Source organism: Leptinotarsa decemlineata, unplaced genomic scaffold (genome assembly GCF_025532065.1).
Source record: "Leptinotarsa decemlineata unplaced genomic scaffold, Ldec_3_MD MMD2_tig00000090_RagTag_RagTag, whole genome shotgun sequence".
Classification (NCBI taxonomy): Eukaryota; Metazoa; Arthropoda; class Insecta; order Coleoptera; family Chrysomelidae; genus Leptinotarsa; species Leptinotarsa decemlineata.
In genome coordinates, this window is record NW_027412541.1 from 3,663,636 (window position 1) to 3,677,625 (window position 13,990).

The window sequence follows — 13,990 nt, forward strand, 5'->3', positions numbered from 1 at the left end:
TTTAGTAGATGAAGTTTTCCCTGACTGGTTGGTAAAAACTCTAGTAGGAGTCAAAGATGTCACTTGTAAATTGAAATTGAGTAGTAGTTCATCTAATTGGATCTTTTCAGTAGTATTTTCTAGGTAATTGACATTCAAGTCACCATATACAAAGATATCATCAGCATAGCCTACACTACACTATTCTCTAATATGCAAAATAATTTATGCAAAAATGTATCAAAGTTACCGTTTGGAGATCTATAAATACTAAGTATACAAATCTTTCTGTCCTCTATAACAAATTTTATCCCACTGCATTCACAATTTCATAACCAGGTATAGATATGAACTCAATATTTTCAATATCACACCAGTGTTCAACAATACTAATAATTTCACTTCTTCGATTGACGACTTGTTTATTTTGTGGAAATTCATGTTCACTGAGGATACACTACAAAAACACACTTTTGTCTATTTTCCACTATATTTCTTTATTGTTGACCGGTTTGGGCTATTATACCATTTTCAAAACTAACTGATTACATTTAAATCCGAGTAATTTATACCTATATTATTCTAGCATAAATGATTTGATATACCTGATATATCTGATATACCTGATATCCGGTACCTGCGTTTCATATACCTGTAAAATCCATGAACATAACAAAGCTTTCAATATAATGTAGGTTTTGGGATCTGGACTATAGGTTCAGGAGAGGACTATTGTTTAATTCAAGTTGTTCGTTGAGGACAATAGAATTGGGATCTTTCTTTGACCTGTTTATTTCCATAGATTCCAACAGATTCATCATTTTCCCTTTTTCGCATGTATGTAGGATCTTTAAATTATCTTTATCTATTTTATGTTTCGAATTTTGAAGATGTTCGTACATTAATGATTTTTTATCCGAAATGACATGTTCGTGGTACCTTGTATCAAAATTTCTCCCAGTTTGGCCTATATATATGGCAGGGCATTCACCACATTCTATTCGATATATACCAGATCTCTTTCCTTTCTCTAATTTAGGTTTGGCATTAAATAATATGTTTCCTAAATTTCCGTTGGATGTGTAGGATGTTTGTAAATTGAATTTTGAGAGATAATTTTTAATATTCTCGGAGATTCTACCAGCATAATTGATACTAACATATTTGTGTTCTGGTCTTGTGAAAATTGAGTATAGTTCTTTCATTATTGATTTTTGTTGATATTTCATTATTATGTTGTTAACTAGAGTGGTAGGTATTTTGTTATTAACTGCTATTTGTTTAATGATTGCAATTTCACTTCGGAGGTTTTGATCAGAAAGGGGTATTGTGAAAGTTAAAGTCGAGTTTATCATTTAACATTTTCCGGAAAAACACATTCACAGATTGCACAATACCTTTTGACTCTTTTAACCCGATTTCACAGAAATTGTCTGCATTCAGGTCAATGATACATAGGGCTTTCACAATACCCCTTTCTGATCAAAACCTCCGAAGTGAAATTGCAATCATTAAACAAATAGCAGTTAATAACAAAATACCTACCACTCTAGTTAACAACATAATAATGAAATATCAACAAAAATCAATAATGAAAGAACTATACTCAATTTTCACAAGACCAGAACACAAATATGTTAGTATCAATTATGCTGGTAGAATCTCCGAGAATATTAAAAATTATCTCTCAAAATTCAATTTACAAACATCCTACACATCCAACGGAAATTTAGGAAACATATTATTTAATGCCAAACCTAAATTAGAGAAAGGAAAGAGATCTGGTATATATCGAATAGAATGTGGTGAATGCCCTGCCATATATACAGGCCAAACTGGGAGAAATTTTGATACAAGGTACCACGAACATGTCATTTCGGATAAAAAATCATTAATGTACGAACATCTTCAAAATTCGAAACATAAAATAGATAAAGATAATTTAAAGATCCTATATACATGCGAAAAAGGGAAAATGATGAATCTGTTGGAATCTATGGAAATAAACAGGTCAAAGAAAGATCCCAATTCTATTGTCCTCAACGAACAACTTGAATTAAACAATAGTCCTCTCCTGAACCTATAGTCCAGATCCCAAAACCTACATTATATTGAAAGCTTTGTTATGTTCATGGATTTTACAGGTAAATGAAACGCAGGTACCGGATATCAGGTATATCAGATATATCAGGTATATCAAATCATTTATGCTAGAATAATATAGGTATAAATTACTCGGATTTAAATGTAATCAGTTAGTTTTGAAAATGGTATAATAGCCGAAACCGGTCAACAATAAAGAAATATAGTGGAAAATAGACAAAAGTGTGTTTTTGAAGTGTATCCTCAATACTAATAATGTCCGGTTTCTCTTCTGATGCGGGAACTTCCAATTTGTTAATTTTATTAGTCACTGACTGTGCATTCAATTGAAGTATTTTTAATGAATAGTTATTACTTTGTTTTTCATCGCATAAAAACTCTGAGTTACCATCAGCAGAGATTTCGGATGTGATATAAGTAGCATATTGTTGATCACTGTTCGTGCAAGGGACGTATAGATAAATTGGAGGCCAGTTATCAGAATCCAGAAGTTCATCCAAAGGTAAATCGAAACTTCCTATTTTAAAGCACTTTTTTTTTATTTAGATTTTAGGTCAAAACAGTCAATGCTTTTATCTGGAAACGCTTCCCTCAAATATCGTTTAACATTTTCAAGGATGGTGCACTGATCAACACCACCAATCCAAATCCAATTTCTTTTTGGTGCAACTGGGAGTAGGTTGTTCGGTTGCCCTGTGCCATACGATTTAGGAGGAAATGGTGACCCATAAATTTTTTTATTTATGTGTTTCTTGTAAGAAACTGATTTCCAATCGTTATCATTGGAGGTGCTGTTGTGGTTAACTTCAAGATCGTCATTCAGGTGAATAATTTCACTGCACTTCACTAATGTTTTTTCTTGCAGCAACTGAAATTCTTTGTTTTCTGTCTTGCTTGGAACATCCAGTATTTCCAAAGAGACAACTGTGTCCGCCCAGTTGCTATCTTTGGATGTCTTTTTGCTACTTTTGTTTGTTTGCTGATATGAGTTTTTATTCCCACCAGTGGAATTAAATGAGTTAATTACAAGAGATGTCTTGTCAGATAATGGATTTACCCATAAGCGAAGTGAATTGCTTTCTAACAAAGTTATTTTTTCTTTGAGAAGTGAGTTTCTTTATCACTGATAATTGTGGGAGCTTGTTCTCCTCTTTCAAGTAATCCACTTCAGATAGTACCTCTGTATTTTGATCTGCCGCCTGGTAACATCACAATATACTTTAACTCGTTTTGCACAACTGTTGTGGTAGGTAGAATCACAAGTGATACAGCATAATCCCGAATTGATGTATTTTTTACAATAATTGCAACACTTTTTCGACCCATCTAAACCAACACTTTTGTCGGTCGTCATATTTGAAATAGACCTCTGACCATAAACTCTATTTTTCAGTGTACCCCATAAGAATGTATCCATAACACTCAAGTCTGGAGACCTTGTTGGCCACCTCACTGGCCCATTATTTCCTATCCATTTATCACCAAACCTTTCAGTCTGGTAATTAGATACTGGTCTGGTAGTGTGCGGTGGAGCACCATCATGTGTTATAGTTAGCAAAAGGCAGATCATCCAAATAGTCTTCGAAAATCGACATTAAAAACTGATGTGATGTCTAACTTACCTCATACATACTTCATCAAATTTTGATTGATGATTATGTCTCTGTATTTTTTCATCGGCTTTTCAAATGAACCAAACTCGGTGAGATTTTGATCCAATAACTTGAATTTGATCCAATAACTTGAACATACTTCGATATGGTTGTCATCTTTCGGGATACAAATTTAAATACATGTCCGATGTCCTAACACTGTTTCTATCGTATTAGTAATAAATTTGTATCATATCTCTTTTTTCTTCATGAAAGCCATTTTTCGCCAAAAATTCAATGACTTGTACAATAAAAAAAATGTCTTTGAGTGTAACAAATTAACGGTCAAATTAAGAAACATCAAAGTCAAAGCCTATTATGATCAGAATTAATTTTTTCAATATCTCCAATTTTTCAAAAAAGAATGATAACTTAGATACATCATTGAAAAAGAAAGAATTCAATATAGCGCCGATAAGAAACAATAAAGTTGATGATGGTGGCCGGAAGACGAAATGTCGGATAGCAAATCTGAAAACACCATTATGTAGCAGGGAAAAAGTGGCAATGTGGAAGTGCAATTTATTTTCGAATTCTTCGAAAAATAAAGCCAGAAAAAAATAAAACCCATTTTCCGAAATTTCCGTTTCTTCAGGATATACTTGGAATTTCAGAACTTTCTCAAGGGCATATTATTTGCCCCAAGTAAATACAGATATGATACCATTAATATTAATAGCCTCAACCTAAACATCAATAATGAACAAATTGAAATTGTATCGAATATCAAGTATTTGGGCTTCCAGTTGGATAACTTTCTGAACTTCAATACCCATTTCAATTATATTCATAAAAAAATTTCAAAAAAACTTTATTTTTTCTCTCGTATAGCCCAGGAATTATCAACCGAAACAAAAATCACGGTATATAATTCAATTATTCAGCCGCATTTTGATTATTGCTCATCAGCCCTGTTTTTGTTTGATCTTACTAAGCTGAATATGCTACAAAAACTTCAAAATCGTGGCATGAGAACTACTAATCGTCTCACCCCCATAAGATCTATGTTAGCAACGCTTAATTGGTTCTCAGTCGAAAAAAGATTGTATTATTTCACAATGATTTTTGTATATAAAATATTGAATAACCTGGCTCCTGCTTACTTTCATACATTAATAATATTGAATAGAGACATTCACACTTATAACACTCGGGGTAAAAATGACATTCACATTAGCAGCACTGCTTATCGCAGTACTATGAACTCTTTATTTTTCAAAGGTTTCCAAGAATTTAATAAACTACCAGACTTCATTAAAACATCATCGTTGAATTTGTTTAAAAAACAATTGAAAGAACTTATTAAGATGAAATAGATATCGTACTGAAAGCAATTCTTGTAATTTTTGTAATTCTACTAATTCTATTAATTCTATTTTTAAAATTGTGATTTTCGTATATTATTGTTGCATTGTATTTCTTTTTTTGTGTTTGTCTAATGTTGTATATATACACCGTTGATTTAATTGGGATATATATGTATATTAGGGTTACCTATTTTTAAATAAAGATCTATCTATCTATCTATCTATCAATTTAACCATCTTCATATCTCTCATAGTTTCCGAGATCCCAATGGTGAGAATCGAATTCTAAACACCCTGTATGAATATATAATTGAGAAAGATCTAAAAATCTTGAACAGAGGCATGGAGCCGACGTTTATTAACGCCTGTAGCCAAACATTAATAGATATCACGCTGAGGACAGCCAAATTATCAAACAAAATCCAGGAGTGGCAAGTGTTGGATCATATTTCTATGTCAGACCACCGCTGGTTGACCTATAATAATAATAATAATAATAATTTTTGTTACAAATTTGTTACATATTGGAATTATTGAAAAAATATATGACAAACATTAGATGAATACATTCTGAAGCTGATCAAAATTCCTATACGGTAAGCCAGAATCTCAGGACCTCTGTAAAAGCCCGTGACCCGAAGAGGACGGATGTAGCTCTCTACAATCGACTCTTAAAAAGAGCTCTGCGGGAAACAGAGGTCCTGACTCCTGGCAATAATGAAGAACTGGAAAGGTACACGGTATCTACTCAAAATAAAATAGACATTGCCTATAAGGAATCCTGTCTGATGAGAATGGTTCAAACAGATGGCACAACCAATACATGGTGGTGCCCTGAACTGAAACACCTCAGGAAGACAGCGAGAACGACTTTTAACAAGGCACAACGTACAAGACTCGAAGAGGACTGGACTATATATCAAGCCAACTGCAGAGAGTTCAAAAAAGTCTACAGACAAAATCAAAGAGAAGCCTGGAGAGCTGGACTAAGAATTTTAGGACCCAGTGGCACATACGGCCTGATGACTTCTACAATTGCGGAACTAGCCGAACGTTACACCTATGCTCAATCCCTGAAGAGATGGAATGGAATCAAAGAATGCAGTCTTGCTAGGATCACCCTGGGAAGCTGGCGCTGAAGAAATATCTGGAGATGACCAGAAAAAACCTATGCTTAACATTAGAATTTCTGACTGACCTCTATCAACTAAGGAAACACCTCCGTATTATGGGGCTAGTGGATACACCTCTATGCAATGACCTAGGAGAACAACTCCTTGGGAGTATGTACAATGGGTCACATGTGGCCTAAGTGCTGTGGGCCTACACTCACCCTTACTACTCTACAGATACAGATATACCCCCCCAAAGATGAAAAGAAGTTATTATTTCACATTCTTTTTTGCACCTTTACAGAGCACATTATTTTCACTTCAGAATCGTGTTGATTGTCATTCTGTTAGTACAATTTTCTGCTGGCATCAATCAGAATATTTACCTACCTGAATTCAGCTCTGTGTGGATAATGGCCTTAAAGTCCTGGTAGTTGTAACTTGGTATTAAATCTTTATAGCATTCAAACATTGTTTCCAAAGGATATGCGGGATCCCCACCGGAGGATGATTTTGAATTTTGTTCCCTTGGTTTAACATAGAGAAAAGAAAAATTTTCTCTCCTAGATTGTTCTAAGGTTTTGTCAAGTTCAGGAAATTGTTCCTTAAGGGGAATATAAAACACTGGATCCAAAGATTTAAATCCTTCCTGGGGATCATATTCAATCTTTCTGATTACTGGTTTTGAAACATGTTCATAATAGTTTTTTGGCAATTTCTCAATTAAATTTTCTAAAGCCTAAAAATATTCCATTGAAAAATTTACACACACAAACAAGTAAAATACCTTTTCAATTTTTTTCAAATGGTTTTGTGATAATCGTACAAATACTTGCTGAACAATTTCACTTCTTTTGCTGTATAACTTCACAATGCGTGTTAAAATATTACAAATAACACTGTCAATAGGAATTTCATCTCCTATTCTGAATGCTATTTGCTTTTTTACTTCACTATGCAAATAATTGAGATAAATTAAACCTTCTGCAGTCTCCACATTATGAGCATACTTAAAAAAGTATTTTAACCTTTCATACTCGCACCTACAAATGATATATTAATTGGAGATTGAAAAGTTTAGATCACCTATTAAGTTACTCTGCTACTGAAAGGTTATCAATAGGTAAATCCCTAAGTTGTTGAACTCCTTGATAATCAGTAAAAAAGTTGGTTGTTTCATTCATTGTATAACACTTTGTATCCGCCAGATAATTTGTATATATTCATTCACATTACTTTCTTATGAGCAATAAACAGAAAATCTACATGCAGATCTTTAGAACAACACAAAAATTCAAGATGTTGCAACTTGCAGCGATAGTAAACAATTACTATTCTGTGGAACCGTTCTGTGGTAATCGGCAATGTACAAATACACCACAGAACACCCTATCTATGAATACACCATATACATTAAAAATGACAGTTCACCACTGAATTTAAGTTTACGGGTCTAAGAATATTTTTCCATGTTACGGAACGACAAGTCGGGTATCAGCGGTATCAGCGTTGGGATTTTCAGTACTTTAAGTACTAAAAGCAGTACTTTTCAAGAATTCATAATGCGTCAGTACTTCATAACAAAAAACAGTACTTTTCACCTAGATCTTTTTGAATTGTTTATCAGTCAAATCAAACATATGATCAAAAGTAATGAGAAATATCAAAACATATGTAATTTTAAGAAGTCACAAAACATTATGACCTAAAAAAATAAGAAGAAGAACTGGTCCTTTGCATTGACTTGACAATTGACAACTGAAGTCTGAGTGTTTTGTTTTGAGATTTTTGTCATTGGTTTTTTTAGAATATTTTAGCGGTAATTAAAAAAAATATTATTTACTGCTAAAACAACCAGAAACCAATGGATAGGTAACCGGCATGGTAGACAAAAAATTAGATTTCACACTTTTTTTTACTTTATCATTTAAGCAAGTTATTGTCTGCTATTTGCCCTGATTCTGAAGTGGCAAAAAAAATATCAATCAACAGAAAAAAGGGAACACATCTCTGCAAGTCGGTTATAGCATCTCAGCAGATAGCATTCATGCAAAAAGACAGATAACTTTTTCTCATTAATAATCGACGAAACAACAGATGCTAGTAACAAGAAAGCTCTAGCAATTGTAGCACGATATTTTAAAGATGGTGCTGTCCAGGATGAATTTTCAGGTATAGTTGAACTGGAGCATTCAAATGCTGAGGGAATACTTTGGTCCCTCAAACATTATTTAGTAAAATGTGATATTCCCTAGAAAAATAAAAATTTGGGGTTTGCTGCGGACAATTGCAGTGTTATGATGGGAAATATAAATGGTGTACAAGCATTATTCAAAAATGAAATACCCCACATTTTTGTTCTTGACTGTGCTTGTCACTCTTTCAGTCTATGTTCTTCCTCTGCTTGTGAAAAATTACCATCATATTTGGAAAAGTTAGTGAGAGATATTTGTACATATTTTTCTCATAGTACCATACGGGTGCAAGATTTTGAAGAGTGTCAAACTTTTATCAATTTAAAACCACATAAAATGTTGAAACTGTCTCAGACAAGGTGGTTATCTTTACAGGCAGTGGTTGACAGAATATTAGATAGGTATGAAGCTTTAATCCTGTTCTTTATTAATGAAACATTTGACGGAAAAGGCGATAGATGTCTAAAATCAGATGCCATATTAAACGCATTAAAAGACCCTATAATAAAACTATATTTTTGATTTTTAAGCTACTCTTCAGAATTGATAAATAACTTGAATGTTGAGTTTCAAAGTGAAACAGTAAAGCTTCATATTCTATTGAGTAGAATAGAGAGTTTATACCGCACAATTTTGAAAAATTTTATCAAAGATGAATTCATGAATAAAAATTCCAATGAAATACAAATTAACAATCCTCACCACTATTTGCCATTGAATGAAATATATTGTGGAGCAAAATTCAGTTTGTTGATTTTACAGAATGACAAAGATATTTCCATTGAGGATCTTTACGGTTTCAGAAAAGCTTGTTTAGCATTTTATATTGAGTTAGCAAACCAAATGAAAAAACGTTTTGATTTAAATGATCCTGTTTTACGGAACATGGAAGTATTGAATCCTCAATTTATTTTTTCTAATAAATGTCAAACGCTAGTTAATATTATACATAGATTCCCTATCCTAGCGTCTGATATTCAAAAGTTAGATTTAGAATGGAGATTACTTAATGAACATTTAGAAATTCAAGAATATTGGCAACATTTAAAGGGGAAAATGCAAGAACAAAAGAAACAAATATCTATTTTAGATTTTTAGAACTTTGTTTTTGATGTGAAAAGTGATTTAAACGAAATTATGTTTCCTCATTTGAAATACTTTTTTTCTGTTCTATTGTCCCTTCCTCACTCTTCAGCATCTGCTGAAAGGATATTCTCACAGTTAGCGCTGATTAAATCGAAAAACAGAAATTTCTCCTCCATACCAAAGAAATGTTGAAAGGTAGTAACTGTTTCAATTATAAACCTTCTATAAGTTTGATTTCTAAAAATATCAGTTATCAAGATGATACCTTGGCATCTGCTGTTCGAGAAAATGAAGAATTTTCATTTTAATTTCATGATGAAATTATTGAATATGTTCATCGGGAACAGACAATTTATTTTTAAACATTAATTTAGAATTAGATTATTATTAGAAGTACATCTTAATTTGTGATTCCAGAGGGTTGTAATTAACCTTCAATATGCAATAAATTATTTTTCGTTTCATATTTGTTATTTCATACATGTTCTATTGTCATTCTATTGGTCTAGCAGACCAAGATTAATGAAAAGAAGGTTTATTAGTCTTACTATATTGATACAAAAATAGAAAGAAACCTGTCTCATTGATTGATATTTTTTTTAGTGCCGAATTGTAGTAGTGCCAGTGCTCCCGAATCATGAATGGAAGATCGTTCGTTGATCCGCACCTCGACCAGATATTTTTCTCGAGAGAGAGAATGTATCTAGTTGAAGTGGGGATGATTCCTGCAATGTTGAATGGCGAATAGCTATGATGTTTGCAGATGGCTTAAAAGGACATTAACATTGCCTACTCAGGTCACTAGGTTGATGACCTAAGTCGTAGACACGTAAAAAAGGGCTATTTTTTATCAAATCAGTTTTCCCATATGACAAACCAAAAAATGCCTAAATCTGCTAGTGGCCTCAGCAACTAGGGCTATTCGACTAGTTGGTAACGGATGTCGTTTATAAAGCCAAACGTGGCCTCACTTGAATGGATTTTAATGCAAGCTATTCATATAGTTGACATATGACAAAATGCTACAATGCTCTTCAGAATCAAATAAACACTACGCAATAACATTCCAAAAGTATTTTATTCAAAATGGCATATATAGGCAAAATTATTGTGACAACGTCAAATGACAGTGGCAGTTATAACATAATTCATGGTTGTCATAACTGTCACAATAATTTAAGCTATATTTGACTCCATTTTGAATAAAATACTTCTTAATTGTTATTACTTAATGTTTATTTTTGTTCTTTGGCAGTTGTCAATGGATAATGTGGGTTAAATATTGTGATAATATGAAAAGACATTGACAGTTGATTCAGAAATCATGGTTGCCAATAAGAAATTATGGAAACGGACCACCACTTTATCCTTATCGAATATCGTCAATTGTTGATAATTACAAATATACGTTAAACGTGGTGGGTCAGTTTCATAATCATCTAAGAAATCATGGCCATTGTCATTATAGTCAACATTGTCAATGATAATTGTCAGAACTGTTATTTTACATATGGTCCTTTGATGAATCATATTTGATACATAAAGGCCAATTTGTCTTTGAATTTTTCATAATTCACAACCTGTTAAACACACATATCTATGCCCTATATTCAGAACATTTTTTCTAAGGTGTGAGAAATTGGTCGATTCAGTACTGTTTACTACAAATTCAGTACTTTTTGATGTATAAATTCAGTACCAAAAACAAACTCCCTAGAACAACGCTGAGTGGTATTAGACGAGTGCCGAAACCAGCCTTAAGGCAATCATTGTCTTCCAAACAGCGTCTACCGACTTGAAGAACTACGGAAACCAAAATCGTACAATGTTTCAACTGCAAGATGATGGGCCATTACCAGTCGGAATGTCCCCGAAAACGCCTGGAATGTCGTCGGTGTCATTTATTGGGCCACGAAGAATCCAAGTGTACAACGACAACGACCTCAATTCCGTAAGCATGGAAATAAATCAAACGAGGGTAAGTCTACTGATGTTTTATTTGCAAATCATTCATCAAGTATTGACTCGAATACATGCTATTTCATTGATTGCGTTATTAATGGGTACCCCTTGAGAGGTTATGTTGACTCTGGATGTGCAGCAGTTACGATAAAAATGTCAGACTTTCAAAACTTAAACCTACAGGGTGAACCTAGTATGGTGTGTTTACGAGATTATGGAGGTGGGTCGGTTAGTGTTCGCACGAAGGTACCAATCACTCTTGCAGTTGACTTGGCTATAGCGAACGTCGAATCACTCGTGTTCCCAGACAACGTTCAAAATGTCTCTATGATTGTAGAGCAGCCATTCATAAATCATGAAAACGTAACGGTTGTTGTTCAGTGTAGCCAAATTAGATTATTCAATCACAGTCAGAACGTGTCATTAGACTCGAGCAAATTGCCCGTAATGGCCAGGCCAATATCTCACATTTTACCACGATGCGTTACGAATGCTAGTAGTGGCGGTTACCTTCCTATCATGAATATATCAGTCAGAGATGTGTGTTACAAAAAAGGTAGGGTTGTAGCTAGGGGAGTAACGTGCTTTGCCGATACTTCCATTCTATTATTGACATGTATGCAGACTGGAATCAAGAACCTTAAACCGCTGACTTTGGCGGACATCGAAAACCAACTTAATCCAAATCTGACTGTTCATGAAAAGGAAATATTTCTGAGTTTCCTTAACGAATACAGAGGATGTTTCGCCTTAACCCTCGACGAAGTTGGTAGAACGAATGTTACGGAGATGACTATCAAATTGAGCGATGATGTTCCTGTGACGTACTGCCCGTACCGAATGGCGTATACCGAGAGAGAAAAGTAAGGGAGACAGTACAGGAGTTACTTGATAATGGGATCGTTCGAGAATCTGATTCGCCGTATGCCAGCCCAATCCTTCTTGTCAGGAAAAAGAATGGTGAAGAACGGATGTGCGTTGATTATCGAGCCATCAATCGAAAAACAATCAAGGATAAATATCCTCTTACCCGTATTGACGATCTATTAGACTCCATCAAAGGTAACAAGTACTTCACCAGTCTGGACCTCGCTTCAGGGTATCACAAAATCGCTTTGGATAAAGAATCTATTCCGAAAACAGAATTTGTCACACCTGACGGCCATTACGAGTATATTAGGATGCCGTTTGGACTTGTCAATGAGCCTGCAGTATTTCAAAGAACGATGAATCATATTTTGGGTCCTTACGTTTCGATACTGCCTTAACCTACCTAGATGATGTCCTAATTCCTTCTAAAACGATTCCCGAATGTATTAAAAACCTTCAAGCAGTTTTAAAAATATATCAAGATAACGGAATGACCTTGTGACTGAGTAAGTGCCGTTTTCTACAACAGAAAATCGAAGACCTAGGTCATGAGATATCTGGAGAGGGCATCCGTCCGGGGGCTGATAAGATCAGAGCTGTTTCGAGTTTTACCACTCCTACCACCGTGCATGATGTAAGACGTTTCCTAGGTTTGGCTAGCTACTTCCGAAAATGTATTCCTGGATTTGCTGCCATTTCTAGACCAATATCATGTCTCCCTAAAAAAGATTCGAACTTCATATGGGGAAGAGATCAAGAACTAGCCTTCAACACGTTGAAGAAAAAATTAGTCGTGCGGCCGGTTCTCGCAATCTATAACCGAGAAGCATGTACAGAAGTTCATTGCGATGCTAGCAAATTAGGACTGAGAAGGATACTTCTCCAAAAACAGGCCGACGGTGTATTGAAACCAGTACAATATTTCAGTCGAGCTACTACGAGGGAAGAGCAAAAATACCATTCCTACGAATTGAAAACGTTAGCCTTAGTGTGTTCATTGAAGAAATTCAGAATCTACCTGGTTGGAATTCGAGTCAAGGTCGTAACAAATTGTACCTCGTTGCGTCATACTTTGGTAAAGAGGGACCTAGTTCCTAGAATTGCCAGGAGGTGGCTCAATATTCAAGAATTCGACTTTGATATAGAATACCGTCCAGGAACCAAAATGGTACATGCTGACGCTCTTAGCAGGAACCCTATAGGAGATGATAACGCCCTTAATGATTTGTTTGAAGGTGATTGACAATGTTTCGTGATTAATTTCACTAGTTCGGACTTCGATTGTCTACTATATAAAATGATTTGAAATCCCTGAAACAAGTAAAAAGGAATAATTAAAAAAATAATAGCTGAAGATAACTTTCACTAGTTCGGACTTCCATTGTCTACTATATGAAATGATTTGAAATCCCTGAAACAAGTAAAAAAGAATAATTAAAAAAGAATAGTTGAAGATAACAATTGTTTCAAGCAAACAATAAACCTGAAATGAAATGATAGTGAAATAACCTACAAGTAAAAATATAATAATTGAATAAATAAAAATTAAAGGAATGAAAAAAGAAAATAATAAAAAAGTGTAGAGATTCCAAGTCACGTTAGTTCACGACGTTTCGATTGTTGGTATCTACAATCGTCTTCGGGTGATGACTGGACTGATTCCTCCGAGAGATGACTATTTATAGGTCGTTGAAATACTTTCACTTTCTCTGCTTTCCATTTTC

At 34.2% G+C, this 13,990-nt stretch overlaps 2 protein-coding genes across 4 annotated transcripts in view; one reads left to right on the forward strand and one right to left on the reverse strand.

The window, feature by feature from the left end:
• Positions 1 to 7,506, reverse strand: part of obe (activating signal cointegrator 1 complex subunit obelus) — a 63,749-nt gene extending 56,243 nt beyond the window's left edge. For both annotated transcript variants that reach the window (XM_074172370.1, XM_074172369.1), the window contains exons 1-3: positions 7,252 to 7,506; positions 6,941 to 7,196; positions 6,540 to 6,892 (exon numbers count right to left, since the gene is read on the reverse strand). In XM_074172370.1, coding sequence (XP_074028471.1) covers positions 6,540 to 6,892; positions 6,941 to 7,196; positions 7,252 to 7,337 — 695 coding nt within the window. In that variant the 5' untranslated portion in view covers positions 7,338 to 7,506. The remainder of the gene's footprint in view (positions 1 to 6,539; positions 6,893 to 6,940; positions 7,197 to 7,251) is intronic.
• A 441-nt stretch (positions 7,507 to 7,947) lies between these two features.
• LOC111511814 (uncharacterized) lies at positions 7,948 to 12,778 on the forward strand. Of its 2 annotated transcripts, none has more exons than XM_074172373.1 (2): positions 7,948 to 8,325; positions 11,152 to 12,778. In XM_074172373.1, exon 2 carries the CDS (start codon positions 11,550 to 11,552, stop codon positions 12,261 to 12,263), a length of 714 nt encoding a protein of 237 aa, XP_074028474.1. In that variant the 5' UTR covers positions 7,948 to 8,325; positions 11,152 to 11,549; the 3' UTR covers positions 12,264 to 12,778. The 2 variants fall into 2 exon arrangements, with proteins under 2 accessions (XP_074028474.1, XP_074028473.1); XM_074172372.1 differs by having other exon boundaries at positions 7,960 to 8,325; positions 10,038 to 12,778.
• Positions 12,779 to 13,990: the final 1,212 nt, after the last annotated feature.

Excerpts from the sequence above, each read along its gene's own strand:
- LOC111511814 (XM_074172373.1), top strand. The coding sequence starts at position 11,550 with ATGTCAGACTTTCAAAACTTAAACCTACAGGGTGAACCTAGTATGGTG.